This window comes from Lactuca serriola, chromosome 5 (assembly GCF_051521515.1).
Source record: "Lactuca serriola cultivar US96UC23 chromosome 5, Lser_US96UC23_V15, whole genome shotgun sequence".
Classification (NCBI taxonomy): domain Eukaryota; kingdom Viridiplantae; phylum Streptophyta; class Magnoliopsida; order Asterales; family Asteraceae; genus Lactuca; species Lactuca serriola.
The window spans coordinates 99,278,794-99,298,216 of record NC_136412.1 but is presented as its reverse complement, the minus strand read 5'-3'; the positions used below and the strand labels follow the sequence as shown (position 1 = coordinate 99,298,216).

General features: G+C 35.9%; 1 protein-coding gene across 2 annotated transcripts; it reads right to left on the bottom strand.

Annotated features, from left to right (window-relative positions):
- Nucleotides 1-16,505: 16,505 nt before the first annotated feature.
- On the bottom strand, nucleotides 16,506-19,124 carry LOC145052821 (brassinosteroid-responsive RING protein 1-like). Of its 2 annotated transcripts, XM_079000723.1 has the most exons (2): nucleotides 18,509-19,124; nucleotides 16,506-17,067 (listed from the first exon to the last, which is right to left on the bottom strand). In XM_079000723.1, exons 1-2 carry the CDS (start codon nucleotides 18,990-18,992, stop codon nucleotides 17,054-17,056), a joined length of 498 nt encoding a protein of 165 aa, XP_078856849.1. In that variant the 5' UTR covers nucleotides 18,993-19,124; the 3' UTR covers nucleotides 16,506-17,053. The 2 variants fall into 2 exon arrangements, with proteins under 2 accessions (XP_078856849.1, XP_078856848.1); XM_079000722.1 differs by lacking the exon at nucleotides 16,506-17,067 and having other exon boundaries at nucleotides 18,408-19,123.
- Nucleotides 19,125-19,423: the final 299 nt, after the last annotated feature.

The window sequence follows — 19,423 nt, the reverse complement described above, 5'->3', positions numbered from 1 at the left end:
TGAAGGACCTCGGAGAGACTTCTTACATTTTGGGAATAAGGATAGTAAGAGAAAGAAGTAAGAGACTAATTGGACTTAGTCAGAATACTTACTTAGAGAAGGTACTAAAACGTTTTAGTATGGAGAACTCAAAGCAGGGAGAATTACCGATACAAAGTAATGCCAAGTTGAGTAAGACTCAAAGTCCGAGTACCGAAGCTGAAATAGCAGAAATGAGCCGAGTACCATACGCTTCCGCAGTTGGCTCAACCATGTATGCTATGACTTCTACTCGCCCTGATGTAGCCTTCGCTTTGAGCATGGTTAGCAGATATCAAGGGAATCCTGGCAGAGCACATTGGATTGCGGTGAAAAATATCCTTAAGTACGTTCAGAGGACGAAGGAATCGTTCTTAGTCCTCGGAGGGAGTGATGACTTGAAGGTGCGAGGGTATAGTGACGCCAGTTTTCAGACCGACAGGGACAACTACCGTTCGCAGTCGGGCTGGGTCTTTACTCTAAATGGAGGAGGAGTGACATGGAAGAGTTCCAAGTAGGAAACCGTAGCTGATTTAACGTGCGAATTAGAGTACATTGCAGCGAGCGAAGCGTCGAAGGAGGCAATATGGCTAAAGAACTTCATCGGTGATATTGGAGTTGTACCTTCCATAAAGGAGCCCATGGAGATTTTCTGTGATAACGAAGGAGCGGTTGCCTTGACCAAGGAACCGAGGGATCATGGTAGATCAAGACATATCGACAGAAAATATCACTTCATTAGACATCGTGTAGAAGAAGGACAACTCGTAGTGAAGAGGATATCATCAGAAGATAACCCAGTAGATCCGCTTACGAAGGGACTGAGTAGGGTTAAGCACTTGCAGCATGCTAGGAGTATTGGGTTGAAGGATGATATTAGCATAGATTAGATAGTATTAGAAACGTGTAATAGGTAAATGTAATTAACATTTGATGATTAAATAAAGGAGTTTTATTTATGAGTAATGTTACTATCTTATGTTAATTGTTTAATTATTGTTTCACTTTGCATGTTTTGACTTCCAGAATAATTGAGTTTATTAGGAATAATCGAATTGTTCAAATTGTCCACAATCATTCATATGTTGGAAGTAGATATGAATGAAGATTGTCATGAATGGGTGTGTAGATTGTCTAAATGGTGTTAGACATAGCAAAGGGTTGTTGCAACGTTCATGAGTGCTTATGAACTAGTTTTGAGCATTGGAACAAACCCGCGCTTGCTGGAATCACCTTATGGAATATGATATAAAAGGGTGATCGCAAGACGATAATATCATATAGTCTTAAAACCTAGATATATGGTTTGTTATTTGTTAATTGATTGTACATTGATAATGCGAAAACGCATCAGTAACTCAGTGTTATAAAACGCATTGTTGTGTATAGTTGGTTAATGAATAAGTAAATGCATATAAGTCGAAGTTTATCTGTAACTTTTATCTAAGAAGGTGAAAGCGATATCTCGGCCGCTCGATGATTTGATTTGACTTATGTGCCGGGCCCGGTCAGAAATGAGTTGATGTGTTCGATTAAGTTCTATGTCAAATAAATCAGAGATCGAGAAACCTAAATGCTTGACTAACCATTCCATAGGATTGTCAGCATGATATCTAACAAAGGACTGTACGATCACTTATCTAAAGGACAAGATTGATTAGATCAGAGTTTGACAGCGTCTTTGATAGCTACGATTGCAAACCGAATTGTACTTGTGCATTTAGACTTATCCAAGTGGGAGACTGTTGGAATAGTGTCTAAGGCTACAACTATATTAGACAAGTATTTGACCCGGTTGTGCATGGTCCTTTTGGGTTGCCTTCACCATGGCAACTTGATAGGATGATTTATTAAGAGAGAGTAAATATTATTAATATATTATGGGAATAATATAAAGAATAATATATTGTTATTTGATTAATATAAGTCATAGAATTAATTGGAATTAATTTGGTGACTTAAAGAGATTAATTAAATAAAAGGGTATAAACTGTCAATTGTTTGATAGTTAAACTTTAGACTGTAAATCCATAATGATATGCATTGGACGGATTCTAGAAGCTAAGGATTGCTTCAAATCGTCCAAGGGGTTATCTAAGGAATGGATTTGGATAGATTTAAGAGAAGATTATCCAATTAGGGTTTAGGTTGTAACCCTTAAGGAGTCTACAAGTATAAATAGACCCTATGGAGTAAGGAAATCGGAACTTAACCTAAAGTAAATAAGCCCTAGCCGAATTCCTCCTCTCTCCTCTCTCCCAAATCATCCTCTTTGCTATTTGGTGTTTGTAAGCCATTAGAGGAGTGAAAATTGTGACTCTAGAAGCTTCAAGACAAAAATACCAACAAGGAATTCAAAGGTATGATTCTAGATCTGTTTCAATATTGTTATTACACCTAAATAGTCATTAGAAGTCTTGGATTCAAAGCATCTTTAATTAGAAAGCCTAGATCCAAGCATTAGGGTTTTGCATGCACACATAGGAAAGTTCTGATGGCAAAAACCCATCAAATACAAGTAAATGTGTAGATCTATGTGTAAATGTATGCTATGTGTGATTTGATGCATATATGTGTGTGATATCATGTGTTTGTGATGAATATGTTATCCAAAAAGTGTGTAAAAACCGAGGTCTAAAACATGAGGAAGGAAATAAACATAACTTAAACTATTTTACATTAATCAAGTCAAGAAAAATAGTTTATATGGTTAGGATGAACATACTTGAACATAAAACCCATTTTAGGGCTTAAATTGTCAAAAATACAAAACTTAGGGTCCAAACCGACAAATTATAGTTTCTGGAGGGTCAAAAGGGTCCAAACAGTTTCTATAATAATTTTTCTGAACAACAACATTTTTGAGGGACTTAAAATGTAAATTTTGAACTTAATGGGCTAAATTTGGGCTTTTCGGCCCAATAAGCCTCAAAATGCGAGATTTCTAAGTTTGAGGGGCTGAAAATGCAATTTTCAGTAAAACAGGGGATTTGAATTGTATTAAAACTATTTCAAAGGTCAAAAATGCTTTTCAAATTCGAAAAGGATCAAAAATGTAAAAATTTTCTATTTTGGGCCAAAACTGTAAAAGTTGCGAAACTGGGGGTTTTAACGGAGAAAACATCATTCTGCAAGGACTAAAGCTGTTTACAAAATAAATTTGGGCTAAAAATGTCTTTTCAACAAGTTTATGATACAAAAGTGTCAAAATAATGTTTTAAGGACTAAAATGAAATTCTTTTATATAAAGGACTAAAAGTGCTATTTGTATAAAAGAAAGGTTGTGAAAAGGTAAAAATCTTACTTTTAAACAAATTAATTCATTGACAAAATACAAGATCCATGACTACCGACGAAACGTAAAAACAAATACACTCTCAACAACCAATATCGTTACAAAACGAATTGATTCGGTCTCGAATCAATAACAAAACAAAAATCAATAAACCATAGTATTTCAATAAACACGCGATAACTATGAGGAGTCAACATTCAAACTTTGGGCTTGTAAGTTTCAAATCGTGCTTGTTGGGCCTTGCTAGCCCAATAACATGATCTTTGGGCCCGAAGGGAACGCGCTTACATGTTAATGGGCCTTCTATGACCCAATTTCATGTAAAAGGACTTTCAATAGCTCTATTGTGCTATTGGGCCCTAATGGTCCATTAGTACTGCTAGTGAGTTCGATAAGTCAAATGTGAGTTGGGCCAAGTGTTTTTCGCATTCCCGATAGCTTTGAATAACTTATGGAAATAAATGGGGCTTCGTACCCTCCTTTCTCCTCGGTTGACCGGCTTATGAGAATTCGAGTAATCAGATTCGTGGCGTTAATCAAGAGAAGTCAGGGTGGTTGGATTATGTGAGTAGTACGGACGACGCCTTAAGGATCGTTCGTAATTTGTAGTTATAAACTAGTCATTTTCATTAATGCGTGATTGTAACAACTCACAAACCTTAATTAATCCAATGTCACATGGGTAATAAAAACAATCGTCGTATCGGTATAACAATAAACAAGTCATGTAATTTACGTATTGGGAAAACATCGGGTTTTCCCGGGAAGTTCAACATTTTCACCTATGTGATGTATACAAAGTTCAATAATTATACATGTTCTCAAAATCGACAAACATATTTACGGATCTTCACACTTTTTATAAACAAATACTCTTTTCAGAATATATCGGATTTTCTGGGTTTTCAAACTTCACAAAAAATCATTTTTCCATAACATTACTTATGAACTCACCAACATTTCATATGTTGACGTTTTTCAAAATAACTTGTATTCTCAGGTAACAGGTAAGCTGAAAAATAAGTACCAAGTTATGTCATGGTGTTTTGCTTAGATTTCCTATCGAACGGTTTATGTTATGAAATTGTAATGACTAAAACAATGTAATAGATGTAAACAATATCAGTTGTATTATTTCAATGCATGGTGATGAATGATGGTATGATTCATGTATAATCATTGTGATGGTATTCAATTTACGTCACAAGAGCCCTCGGACGTTTCCGCCGTTCGGTTCGGGGGTGTGAAAGGTTGGTATCAGAGCTCTGTTTATAGTGAACTAGCATATCTCACCACACATTGATATGCAACTATAAACCAAAAAGAGGGACTAACACAACTCTGAACAAAACAAGTAAAACATAACAATAAAAACATCATTGTTTGTATTTGGAAAAAGAACATAATATCGAACCAAACAAGATAATGCTAGTATCTCGGTTAAGCCATGACTGTTGTTAGTCGTATCAAGGAGTGGATGTAGCCTGATCAACTACATTTCCTCCAAGGTACAACTATCACATGTCCTGAGTAAATCGTGATAGCTAGGGAACCTAAAAACATACCCCTTTATCACCAAGAAGAGAACCTCAACTCAATCTGTGCAACAGTTGTAGAGTCATAGGAGTAATGATAGTTTATTCGTATACCTCCTCCCAGTCTTCATGGAAGGAGATCAGCAGGGCATTCAGTTTCATCAAGTCTTAGTGGCTCAGGGGAGGCTTGAAGATGAACCTGAAGGGAATCAAAGGGAAGCACACGACGTCGAGCCTGACGGGTACACGGACACCGACTACGAGTTCGAGGAGGTCGATGATGACGTAGAGGAAGAACAAGACTTGGGAAAATATCACACCACGTCATTTTTCAGCGAGGCGCAACAGGACCACCTCGCCCCACTAGTGAATCCCGCAAGGGAGAATCGCTCCCCCGAAGCTGAGATTGCCGCCCTGCGGCAACAGCTGTTCGCCATGGAAGCACGTGCAGTGCGAGCTGAGCATGAGAGGGATGAGGTCATTGGAGAGATGACTGAGATGGCTCAGTTGTTGGCTCCACACTTTGGCATATGATCTCGCCACTATCTTAGGACACTCCATAGAGTGTTAGGGATAGATTTACCTTACTATGTCATTAGGATCTATGCTATGTACCCCGACTCTATGTTTAAGTGACTACACTACTCATTGAGCCGTTATGCTGTCAAACTAGTACCGCTTATGTATGCTCTTTCGAGCAAAATTTTCATGTATCAAAGTGTGGGTAATAGTAATGAAAGATTTTACATGTTTTATTGTGACGTTATAATTTGCTATGTGTTACGTATCCATGATTGTATGCTAAATTGTAGAATTACTTAAGTTTGTGCCACGCACCTAGTCTATAGGATCACAACCTCACAAAAACGACAGACACTCAACATCTTTCCGTTCCATGACAGAAAGATGCCTCAACGACCCACTCGTGGAAACCCTGGACCAACCCCACCCGAAGTCAACTCAGCTGCATTCCAAGCAGCTGTATCTGCTGCGGTCACCGCAGCAATGGCACAAATTCACCAAGGGAACAATGGAGGAGTCAACGGACAAGGGGTCGGAAGTTCGAACAACGGGATGAATCAAGGACCCACCAAAACATGTTCTTACAAAGACTTCACCAACGCCAAACCACGAACCTTTAACGGCACTGGAGGGATGATCACCCTGAAACGATGGATCGAGAAGGTGGAATCAGTATTCGAGATATGCGATTGTCCTGAGGAGATGAAGGTGAAGTTTGCCGCATGCACTTTCGTTGACCAAGCGCTCACTTGGTGGAATGGACACGTGGAAGCCATGACACTTCCCGTAGCCAATTCCATGCCATGGACAGAGATGAAAGAAATGTTGATGGCCGAGTATTGCCCTCGTGGTGAAATTCAGAAAATGGAACAAGAGCTGTGGAATCTCACTGTCCGGAATGCTGATATAGATGCCTACATATCAAGGTTTAGTGAACTATCTCTATTGTGCCTTGGCATGATTACCTCAGAGGGTAAGAAGATCGAGCGATTCATCTGGGGACTAACCTCCCCGATCCAAGGAAACGTGATAGCTGCAAATCCCTAAACTTTCGACAGTGCCAAGAGATTGGCCAAGAAGCTGTATGACCACAACAACAAGAAGGGTGAGAAGCCAGTGGAGACTGAAGTTAAGAAGGAAAATGATAGCAAGAAGGGGAAGAACAACAAGAGAAAGGAACATCAAGGCTCCGAATCGTCTAAGAAGCAGCAAACCGTGGCAATTAATGCTGCAACCACTCAAGTTCCATCCACACCACATGCTCCAGCCTCAGCTGCTCCAAGTGCTCCTAGACCTTATTCCAGTAATCTTCCCAAGTGCAACAAGCGCGGTCTCCATCACAATGGAGAATGCAGAGAGATGCAATGAACCAGTTGCAATCGGAAGGGACACACGGCAAGGTATTGCAGGACCTACCCTCCTCAGAACCAACAACAGGGAAACAACAACAACAACAACAACACCAACACTGGCGGCAACAATGCAGGACCTAGCCACACTTGCTATGGATGTGGAAGGACTGGGCATTTCCGTCGAAATTGCCCCAACAACAACAATCCCGGAAATGGAGGAACAGCAAGGGTGCTGACCATGGGTTAGGGAGAAGCGATTTAGGATCCCGCTGTTGTTAGCGGTACGTTTCTCCTAAACCACACTTATGCATGCATCCTATTTGATATCGGAGCAGAGCAAAGTTCTGTGAGCAATAAGTTTAAACATTTGTTAAAACAACAACCCCAGAAGCTCAATGAAACCTTTACGGTGGAAATGGCCAATGGGAAAACCGAATCCACTGGGGAAGTCTACATCGGATGTACCCTAACTCTAAATCAACACGTCTTCCGAATAGACTTAATGCCTGTTTCCATTAGGAGTTTTGATGTGATTATTGGCATGGACTGGTTAAGCCCCCACCATGCTGAAATTATGTGTCACGATAAGGCCGTTCGCCTTCACCTTCCCAATCACGAAACCCTAGTTATTTACAGAGACAAACCTAGCACGAACCTTCATCTCATCTCGTGCGTCCAGGCATAGAAGCACCTGCGAAAGAATGATTTGACATTCCTGGCGCATATAGTGGATAAAACCAAGGAAGAGGTTAACGTTCGAGACATTCCAGTAGCACGTGAATTCCCAGACGTATTTCCTGAAGATCTTCTTGGAGTACCCCCAGAGAGACAAGTTGAATTCCGAATTGATCTTGTTCCAGGAGCAACTCCCCTCGCTAAATCGCCTTACCGACTAGCTCCTACTGAGATGCAGGAATTGTCCAGCCAACTTAGCGAACTCCTTGGCAAAGGATTCATCCAACCCAGCTACTCGCCATGGGGAGCTCCGTTTCTCTTTGTTAAAAAGAAGGACGGATCTTTTAGGATGTGTATCGATTACAGGGAGCTAAACAAGCTCACTGTCAAAAATCACTATCCACTCCCACGAATCGATGATCTATTTGACCAGCTCCAAGGAGCTAGTTACTTCTCTAAGATAGATCTATGATCCGGGTACCATCAACTCAAGGTCCGGGAAGAGGATATTCCCAAAACCGCTTTCCTAACTCGTTATGGACATTGTGAATTTGTCGTAATGCCCTTCAGTCTAACGAATGCCCCTGCCGCATTCATGGACCTAATGAATCGAATCTGTCGACCATTCCTCGACAACTTTGTTATCTTTTTCATTGACGACATTCTAGTCTATTCCTGAAGAGAAGAAGAGCATGGCCAACATCTCCGACAAATCCTAGAAACCCTGCGAACGGAGAAGCTATACGCAAAACTCCCCAAGTGTGAGTTCTGGCTCCGTAGCGTGAACTTTTTGGGTCATGTTGTTAGTCAGGAAGGAATACATGTGGATCCTTCTAAGGTCAAAGCCATCGAAGGATGGGCAGTTCCATTAACACCCACAGAAATTCGCCAATTCTTAGGCCTAGCAGGTTACTATAGGAGGTTCATTCAGAACTTCTCTAAGATTGCCAAGCCACTTACCTCGCTTACACAAAAGGGCGTACCCTTCAAATGGACGGACAAACAAGAAGTTGCATTCCAAATTCTGAAGCGAGCACTCTGCAGTGCCCCGGTACTATCTCTACTAGAGGGAAACGGAAGATTTCGTGGTCTACTGTGACGCGTCAAATCAGGGTTTAGGTTGCGTTCTCATGCAGCGTGGAAAAATGATAGCTTACGCATCCCGCCAACTAAAGACACACGAAGTGAATTAATATACAACCCACGATACATTGGACCTTTCGAGATCCTTGCCCGAATAGGTCCAGTGGCGTGCAGACTGCAGCTACCCACTGAGCTCAGTAGTGTACACCCCGTGTTCCATGTTTCCAATCTAAAGAAGTGCCTATCCGATGAAACTCTCGTCATATCCCTTGAAGAAATTGAAATCAATGAGAATCTCCTGTTCGTTGAAGAACCAGTCGAAATCATGGACAGGGAGGTGAAGCGTACTAAGCAAAGTCGCATCCCGATCGTGAAAGTACGGTGGAACGTGAAGCGTGGGCCAGAATTCACCTGGGAACGCGAAGATCAAATGAAGCAGAAGTACTCTCATCTATTCTAACATTCTCAAATCTGGCTTTCAAAAGAATTTCAGGACGAAATTCCCTCTAACGGGGGGATGATGTAACAACTAGGAATTTTGATGCCTTGTAAACTTTGAACAATGATAATAAATGTGAACCAACAATCTGAAAACACATAAGATGCTTATTCAATAACAATAGAATTTCAATCAAACACTTCATACAAGCATCTGCAAATAGTCAACAAATAATTGGAAACCCTAGAAATCCTTGTTTAAGTCCATTTTGGACTAGGATTTCCTTATTGGGCCCAGTGTACCAATAAGCTTCCAATTGGACTATCTTGAACCTAGAACTCTCAAATGGGCCCTAATTGGACCCATATACATGAAACTTAACATTTTTGGGCCTTATGAACCCAAAATAAACTAAATTAACTTTAATGAGTCTTATTGGACCAAAACAAATTTATATTAGCCCTAATAGGCCATAAAAATCATTCCTAGATTTATTTGAGCCAAAAATTCACCTAAATGGATTATAATAAGTGCTTAAGCATTAAGGGCCCAAATCTTTTTTCTTCCCTCTCTATTCTCGGCCCAAACCCAACCAAGAGGAGGTGTTGACTTTTGATGCCACCTCACAATTGTTCATGGGATAACCATGCATTTTTCTCATGTTCCCATGCATAGTCACCTCACTCACTCTCTCTTCTCTCCTCTCCTTCTTGCTCTCGGCCGAACACAACACACACACTCACAAAAATTCACTCCATTCTCTCTAAGTCTTCAAGAACATCTCACTTCTTCTGCAAAACTTTCGAGATCTAGAAGGCTTTCAAGGATATTCTCCACAAAAACTCATCATCTAAGGTAAGATATTGCTTAGATCCATAATCTAGCTACTTCTTTTCATCAAAAATCATCACTTAATCGATTCAAGTTCATGATCTTGCATCTTAGAACCCACTAAGTTTGAGATCCATCCAAGGAACTTGCTAGGGCCGAAAATAGCACCAAACTTCTCCAAATCTTCTTCAAAACTGATCCCCAACTCAAGGTGATTTTCATACCACTTCTTTTCGGTTTTTATGAGTTTTTATGGGGGAGAATACAAGTAAATGTGTAGATCTATGTGTAAATGTATGCTATGTGTGATTTGATGCATATATGTGTGTGATATCATGTGTTTGTGATGAATATGTTATCAAAAAAGTGTGTAAAAACCGAGATCTAAAACATGAGGAAGGAAATAAACATAACTTAAACTATTTTACACTAATCTAGTCAAGAAAAATAGTTTATATGGTTAGGATGAACATACTTGAACATAAAACCCATTTTTGGGCTTAAATTGTCAAAAATACAAAACTTAGGGTCCAAACTGACAAATTATAGTTTCTGGAGGGTCAAAAGGGTCCAAACAGTTTCTATAATAATTTTTCTAAACAACAACATTTTTGAGGGACTTAAAATGTAAAATTTGAACTTAATGGGCTAAATTTGGGCTTTTCGGCCCAATAAGCCTCAAAATTCGAGATTTCTAAGTTTGAGGGGCTGAAAATGCAATTTTCAGTAAAACAGGGGATTTGAAGTGTATTAAAACTATTTCAAAGGTCAAAAATGCTTTTCAAATTCGAAAAGGATCAAAAATGTAAAAAAAATTTATTTTGGGCCAAAACTGTAGAAGTTGCGAAACTGGGGGTTTTAACGGAGAAAACATCATTCTGCAAGGACTAAAGCTGTTTACAAAATAAATTTGTGCTAAAAATGTCTTTTCAACAAGTTTATGATACAAAAGTGTCAAAATAATGTTTTAAGGACTAAAATGAAATTCTTTTATATAAAGGACTAAAAGTGCTATTTGTATAAAAGAAAGGTTGTGAAAAGGTAAAATTCTTACTTTTAAACAAATTAATTCATTGACAAAATACAAGATCCACGACCACCGACGAAACGTAAAAACAAATACACTCTCAACAACCAATATCGTTACAAAACGAATTGATTCGGTCTCGAATCAATAACAAAACAAAAATCAATAAACCATAGTATTTCAATAAACACGCGATAACTATGAGGAGTCAACATTCAAACTTTGGGCTTGTAAGTTTCAAATCGTGCTTGTTGGGCCTTGCTAGCCCAATAACATGATCTTTGGGCCCGAAGGGAACGCGCTTACATGTTAATGGGCCTTCTATGACCCAATTTCATGTAAAAGGACTTTCAATAGCTCTATTGTGCTATTGGGCCCTAATGGTCCATTAGTACTGCTAGTGAGGTCGAGAAGTCAAATGTGAGTTGGGCCAAGTGCTTTTCGCATTCCCGATAGCATTGAATAACTTATGGAAATAAATGGGGCTTCATACCCTCCTTTCTCCTAGGTTGACCGGCTTATGAGAATTCGAGTAATCAGATTCGTGGCGTTAATCAAGAGAAGTCAGGGTGGTTGGATTATGTGAGTAGTACGGACGACGCCTTAAGGATCGTTCGTAATTTGTAGTTATAAACTAGTCATTTTCATTAATGCGTGATTGTAACAACTCACAAACCTTAATTAATCTAATGTCACATGGGTAATAAAAAACAATCGTCGTATCGGTATAACAATAAACAAGTCATGTAATTTACATATTGGGAAGACATCGGGTTTTCCCGGGAAGTTCAACATTTTCACCTATGTGATGTATACAAAGTTCAACAATTATACATGTTCTCAAAATCGACAAGCATATTTACGGATCTTCACACTTTTTATAAACAAATACTCTTCTCAGAATATATCGGATTTTCTGGGTTTTTAAACTTCACAAAAAATCATTTTTCCATAACATTACTTATGAACTCACCAACATTTCATATGTTAACGTTTTTCAAAATAACTTGTATTCTCAGGTAACAGGTAAGCCGAAGAATAAGTACCAAGTTATGTCATGGTGTTTTGCTTAGATTTCCTATCGAACGGTTTATGTTATGAAATTGTAATGACTAAAACAATGTAATAGATGTAAACAATATCAGTTGTATTATTTCAATGCATGGTGATGAATGATGGTATGATTCATGTATAATCATTGTGATGGTATTCAATTTAAGTCACAAGAGCCCTCAGACGTTTCCGCCGTTCGGTTCGGAGGTGTGACAAAACCAATTTTGGTTATCGATTTTGAATGAAGAATGGTTTGCTATCTTTACCTGATGCTACGTACTTTTGTAACTGAACAATAGTTTTACACATTTAGTCCTTATACTTTTACCATAATGACAATTTTTATCTAGAAACTAAAATTTTTGTAAATTTTGATGATTATTTCTCATGCTATCAAATATTGTTGTTTCTGAAAAGGTTTTCCAGCAACATGAACAATATCAAAGTGTTCTGGGAAGTCAAGATTACAAAAATTGACATATTTTTCGGTTTTGAAGCATCTCATTTTTGACACTTATTGAGGGGGAGTATTGAGGGGGAGTAGTGGATGGAAAAAATCCACTTTGACTACTTTCTCATTCCCTTTTGAAGTTTTGTAATCATATTTTGGTTATAAAATGGAGAAGATATTTTGATATCGGTATTCAAAAGTTTTTTGGATATTCATTTCCATAGCGAATGATCTTTTATGATTGAAGACCGATGTTACTTTGAGGGGGAAAGTGATTCACATTTGATTTTCCGAAGTGGATTTTTATGTAGGGTTTCCACTTCTTGAAGATTTTTGGGTTGGCTTTTATGCTCAATGATGGTTAATTATCCTTGGAGTTTTGGATACTCAAGGACTCAAATTGCCTCTTGTGATTTTATGCTTAAGATTCTTATAGCTTTGGATTGTAATGTCTCACATCCTAGAACCCGGATTAGAAGGCTATTGATGATTTGAAGATTTGATGTTCACTTCTAAATTTTTGTCATGCTTGAGGTTTTGTTCATGATGTTGCTCTTTTGTACTTGAAGTCGGGTCATCCATTCCAAGCTTTGATGAGGAGAATGTTGGGGTGCACAACTCTCCATGATATGTTGATTTAGAAAGCTCTTTCCCTTATTTGATATGGAAAGACTTATGGGTTGAGCTAGCCTATAAATACTTGTTTAGTATTCATTTTAGGTTGAGAGAGCTCCCATTGTATAGATGAGTAGTTTAATCTATAATGAGAGAGGGAGAGAGAGTATTGTAGTCAAGCAAGCACATGCTTCTACAAATTTTGTACTACTCTATTATATATATATATATATATATATATATATATATATATATATATATATATATATATACAACTTGTGCTTAAATGTTAGTTCGTTTCTTTCGATTATGCATTACTTCTAATACGAAAATTGTCATTTCCATGGGATCCTACATCTAATAATCCAATTCAAAGTATGTAGTACTAAACAATCTCGTTTTTCATAAATGACACATACTTGTATTACAAAAGAAAACAAGTCTCAAATTACATGTTCCATATAGTCTATTTTCTTGTGGAATAATAAAATGAAATAAGGCTAATCTACATAATGATTTATGTTAAAACATGTTCCACATAGTCTATTTTCTTGTGGAATGCGAAGAGTCAAGAAGGATAATCTAGATACGGATTTATGTTAAAATAAATTTTAGACAAAACTACAAAAATGGCCCATGTGGTATGCATTTTTTCCAGGTTTTGGTCCAAGCCCTGACTTTTTTTGGTTTCATAGTCATTTTGTGCTAGTTTCATTGTGTATTTGGTCCCTCGGTAAACTGAAATGACTGTAATGGCCCTCATGTATTTAACTTTCATTTTTTAATTTAATATATATATATATATATATAAATATATATATATATATATATATATATATATATATATATATATATATTAATTTGAATAATTAAGAAATAAAGAAAGGGCCTACTCTATTCTCTCTCTCTCTCTATATATATATATATATATATATATATATATATATATATATATATATATATCTATATATATATATATATATATATATATATATATATATATATCCCTTCTCTCTCTGTCATTCAACATAAATACTGATGAACTAGATGAAGATTTGGGTATGAACTAAATGATGATCTTGGGTTCAGATTCAACACAAACGAACACAAGGATCGATAACAAATTACAGAGGCCATTACCCTAGATTTAATTAGATAATAGGAATAAAGTGATGAATCAATCCAAATCCAAATAGTGGGTGTGAACGAAGAACTTAATAGAGAATAAAAACAATTGAATCAAAAATTAAGAATAGGTTTATCAAGAATGATTGATGATTAATGAGACAATGAGGATTGATTTATACAACATGACTGATTGTGTCGGTGACTGTGTGCAAAACGTTCAACTCCACCTTTCTTTCCTTTGTTCTAAAACCTGCAACTCAAATCCACCAGCCTTCAATTATGACTCAAAATCCACATATACACACATACTTAAAATTAAAAACACACTTTAAAAATACACCCATGTTTATTAATCTTATATCAGTACGATCTTTTTAAACCACGAGTATTCCTGTAGATTTATCTTGTTGGGTGGTGACTATCATTTATGCTCTAGCATAACCGTCACAATCAAGTGCCAAAGTGGAAGGGGTAATAGCGAGTAAACTAAACCAAAATCAATAACAAAAGGCAAACTTGTTTCCATAAAATCAAAGTGATGGATTTGATGAAATCTAAGGAAGGAAGAAGTGAGAACAAGATCAGGAGCCAGATCAGAGTTTGCATTTGGTGGTGGCTGACGATTCGATGGCGGAGAAGTGGGAACTAAACCTGTATGTATCTTCTTTTTTTATATACAAATCGATCCATTGAAAATGGGGAATTTCACTGGTGAGTTTTGGGGGGAACGAGGTGGGGGATAAAGCCTAACTTCGTCCATTACCAGAGAAGATCATCGAGAATTATGTTTAGAAGAATATGGACGGGTAAGGGATGGTCGGCAATGGTAGAAGTTACGGGTAACAGTGGTGGTATGCAGAACTGGTGGAGATTGGAGGAGATAGACGAAAATATCGAGAGCTATGGGAGAGAGAGTAAATGCTTTTGTTGTTGACCGTGTGTGTGTATGTGAGAGAGAGAGAGAGAGGTGGGGCCTATAGTTTATTAACAATAAGACATTAAATTAAATAGAAAAAATATATAAAAAATACATTAAAAGAACATTTTAGTTTTTTTAGTTTCTAAAAGACCAAAACCATAATCAAACTAGGCCAAAACAATCATGAAGCCAAAAAAAAAAAAATCATGGTTTGGACAGCAACCGAAATAATACAATAATACATAGAGACCGTTTTTGCAATTTCATCTAAATTTTATCAACTCTTGAGCTAAGCCTATATCGTTCTTTTCTCCACTAGCACCATATACAAAGTCATAGGCCATCTATCGGTTTGGGGCCTCTATATATATATATATATATATATATATATATATATATATATATATATATATATATATATATATATATATATATATATATATATATCACAAAATTCTCACGAATATGGAACGATGGTGGAACCTAATATTCATATATAAATATACTTATTAACATATTAATATTAAATTCCCCCGTCGCGCCGGTATGTTGGAGGGTTTTGCGGCAAAAAAAAAATGTGACCCAGATTTGTTGTTGTGTTCTCAATTATATAATTGTTTTCATTTGAAATTATATATATATATATATATATATATATATATATATATATATATATATATATATATATATATATATATATATATATATATATATATATATATATATATATATATAGGGTTAGGTTCATGTGAGACGGCCTAATTTTGTGAGACCGTGAGACGCATTTTTTTATTTTTTTATTTTTTTTATTTTTTTAAATTTTTTTAGTTAATTCAAGTTCCGAAAATAATATTTAAAAAAAGAATTTTTTGATTTTTCCATTTATTTTGCATTTTAAAATTATTTTTAGAATATATACAGTGTAATATTCTATTTAGAATATTTCACGTATTTTTTAAAAAAAAATAGGATTTTTTTTTATTTTTTTTTACTTTTAGTTAATTCAAGTTCCGAAAATAATATTTAAAAAAAGAATTTTTAGATTTTTCCATTTATTTTTCATTTTAAAATTATTTTTTAGAATATGTCAGTGTAATATTCTATTTAGAATATTTCACGTATTTTTGAAAAAAAAACAAGATTTTTTTTTTATTTTTTATTTGTTTTAGTTAATTCAAGTTCTGAAAATAATATTTAAAAAAAGAATTTTTGGATTTTTCCATTTATTTTGCATTTTAAAATTATTTTTTGCTTTGGTTTCACGGTCTCACAAAATTAGAATGGTCTCAAATTAACCTATATATATATATATATATATATATATATATATATATATATATATATATATATATATATATATATATATATATATATGTTCAAATTGGATTTAGATCAAGAGAACCTTTATGACAATTTTCTTTAAATGAAGAAGGCCGTCTTCGATTCCCCCTCTAATCATTTTCTAAATTAAAACTCCAAAAGTAATATACAAACGTTTTTTACAATTGTTTTCATAAAATATATAAAGTTCTACATTAGATTGGTCAACGATGTTTATAAACCTAGGTTGAAAATATCAATTGTCTCTTTTACAAATCTAATTTAAAAAAGAATATAACTATAATAAGATTTTTAAGTTTAACTCAGCACAAAAGTTGTAGTTAGGATTGGTAACTATTGTTGTACTTGAATTGGTAACTATTGTTTGGCTTTGAACCAATATTCTCATGTTCAAGCCCATCTGAGTTAGGTTAAATGTAACTCCTTTTTTTAGTTTACCTAAAAATTAGCCCTGTCAAAAAATACCCGTTACCCAAATTACCCATCCGATTTTTTCGGGTATCGGGTAAATCGTGTCGGGTAAATTGGGTATCGGGTTATTTTTTTCGGGTAAGTGGGTAACCCGAATTTTTTTTCGGGTCGGGTAAAGGGTAAGTTGTTTGGGTTTCGGGTATACCTGATTACCCGAAATATATATAACAAATAATGTCCCTTTATGAGTTTATCGGTCCCTCCCAATTCCCAAATCCCAATTTCCTTCTTTGAGGCTCGTTCTATTTTCCCCACGTTAAAAAACCCTTGTACCTCGTCCGCTCTTCGTTGGTATTCGTCACCAATGGATGACTATATTGAAGTAGAAGATAAAACGATTGAAGTTGACAGCCCAACCAATGATCAAGTTCCACAAGAAAAAGAGAAAAAAAATTAGAGAATTCAACCCAAGATAGAAAGTTTGGAAAGAATACTTGATATCTCAAATATTATTGACTAAAAAATCTCAATGTTCAAAGTTTAGAACGACATACTTATTTCATTACATTTATTTTTAGGTGCCACTAAAAATAAAAAAAAAAATTAAAAATCGGATAATACCCAAATTACCCTTACCCGAATCATCCGAATTTAATTTGGGTAGGGTAATGGGTAATTTTTTTTATATGAAAAACCCAAATTACCCGACCCGAATTACCCGAAACCCGAAAATTTTACCCGATCAACACCCTACTAAAAAGGAATATATAAAGTTTTCAATTATGAAAGAAATGCAAATGTATATTGATCCGTTGTATTCAACTCATTTTTTAAGGGAAGTGATTCGTACACAACAGTTTTTTGCCATACACAACAATTCATGTATTATATAGTTGTACAATACAACGTTTTAAAGCACCAATTGTTGTGTATAGAAAAAAATTATTGTGTACGAATCAGCTCCCATTTCTTAATAGACAAACCCGGATAAATTTCTTGTTAATGTTTTGTTTACTTCAATTCAAACAAGAACACCATGTAATTGTCTTTAAACGAATTTTATTATCTTAACACTCATGTAAAACTGTAAACACATTCTTTATTTCAATCTTTACACATAAAAAGAAATCGTTTATATATTGCCGTGTAGTTCTGTTTCTCTCTTTTGTTTATATATAAATATTTTTTAAGTTTTTAATTAGATAAAGAAAGACCAAAATAGAACCAGAAAAATCGGTCTTTTGTAAAACCTAAAGGCAATGTACTTTACAATAATTATAAGTCTCCACATGAGTCACTTTGATCTTTAATCACGATGTTTGAACATAACAAACAAAACCAATAGTAGCAAAAGACATCCAACATCAAAATCTTTTTGAGAGAATACTCAACAAAGGGAAATGTATTTGGCATAATTGATCCCCAAAAGCAAATATTGACAGATTGACACACAAGTCACAACAACCACAAAAATGATATGAATTTAATTACATTCTCCTCATCAACCCAAAAAACCTCCACCAGATGTTTGTGTTTTATATAATTAAATAGACATCAATTCAAGAAGAAATTACGTCAAACAAAAAGTTGGAAAAATCAAAAAATGTGACACAAAATTAATTACAGCATTCAATCGTAGTTAGGCAGCCAACCTCGATCAATTTGTATTGTAATTATTGTTAGAAATTATTAGATTATTAATTTGCATATAATTTCACGGAATGAAACCCTTTAAAAAGGATTTCCTAATTAATTTTATAATCACTAAAGTTAGAAATACAAACTAATTACATGAATCTACGCATATAATTACCATGTAAAGAAGTCAACAAGAGTATGAGCTCCTCATCGCTACCACCGTAAAACTCCCTGCGGCGGCGATGCAGAGGAATCTGATGTCGTTGACTGTATTTAACCACGATCGCCTCCGGCAACACCAAACTCCGGCAAATCGGACATGTGGCTCTATCTTGCTCCAGCCACTTATCAACGCAACCCTTGTGGAACGTGTGCTTGCATTTCAATCTCCTGATTTCATCGCCGTCGTCGAATCCAGAAAGGCAAACCGAACACTCTTTACGTTCTAATCCGGCGGTTTTGTACCGACTCGCTGGGTTTTTTTCGTCAATCAATTTGAGGTATTGGGCGGTGGTCATTGGGTGGTCGTCGGCTGCCGTCGTGTAACCAATACTTCCGGCGACTGAGCGAACCAAGATTACGAGCTCCAGGAAGAGGACAGTGAAGAATACTAAGAAAAGGGTGTAGACATGAGCTATGAATCGAGAAAGTGCTCCCATCTTTTTGAAGGTTTTTGATTTGATTTGAGAAAAGAGAAACAGTTGGAGTTATCGAAATTGGGGATGAATGGTTTGTGTTTCCTGTACTTATAAAGAAACCGACAATTTCATTTCCCTTTCATTTTGGTTTGTCGTGTTAGGCTACCTGGTATGTTACGGGCGAAAAAGCAAGTAACCTCATTATTAAATAATTTCATAACTATTTTATATCAAACATTTAATCATTCCACAAATTTTATAAGGTTAGGAAAATAGTGTTCACTTTAACGGAGAAAAGAGAGAAAATTAATAAAAAAAAGTGCTAAAAAAAGAGAGATAGAGAGATAATGAGAGAAGCTTTCATAGATCACCACAACTCCACTCCACAATTACTAGGAATTGGAATGGTGTTCATCGATGGAAACACTCCTCTACGTCAGCTTCTACGCGTG

Coding starts and splice junctions, on each gene's coding strand:
- LOC145052821 (XM_079000722.1), bottom strand. CDS start 18,992: ATGGGAGCACTTTCTCGATTCATAGCTCATGTCTACACCCTTTTCTTA.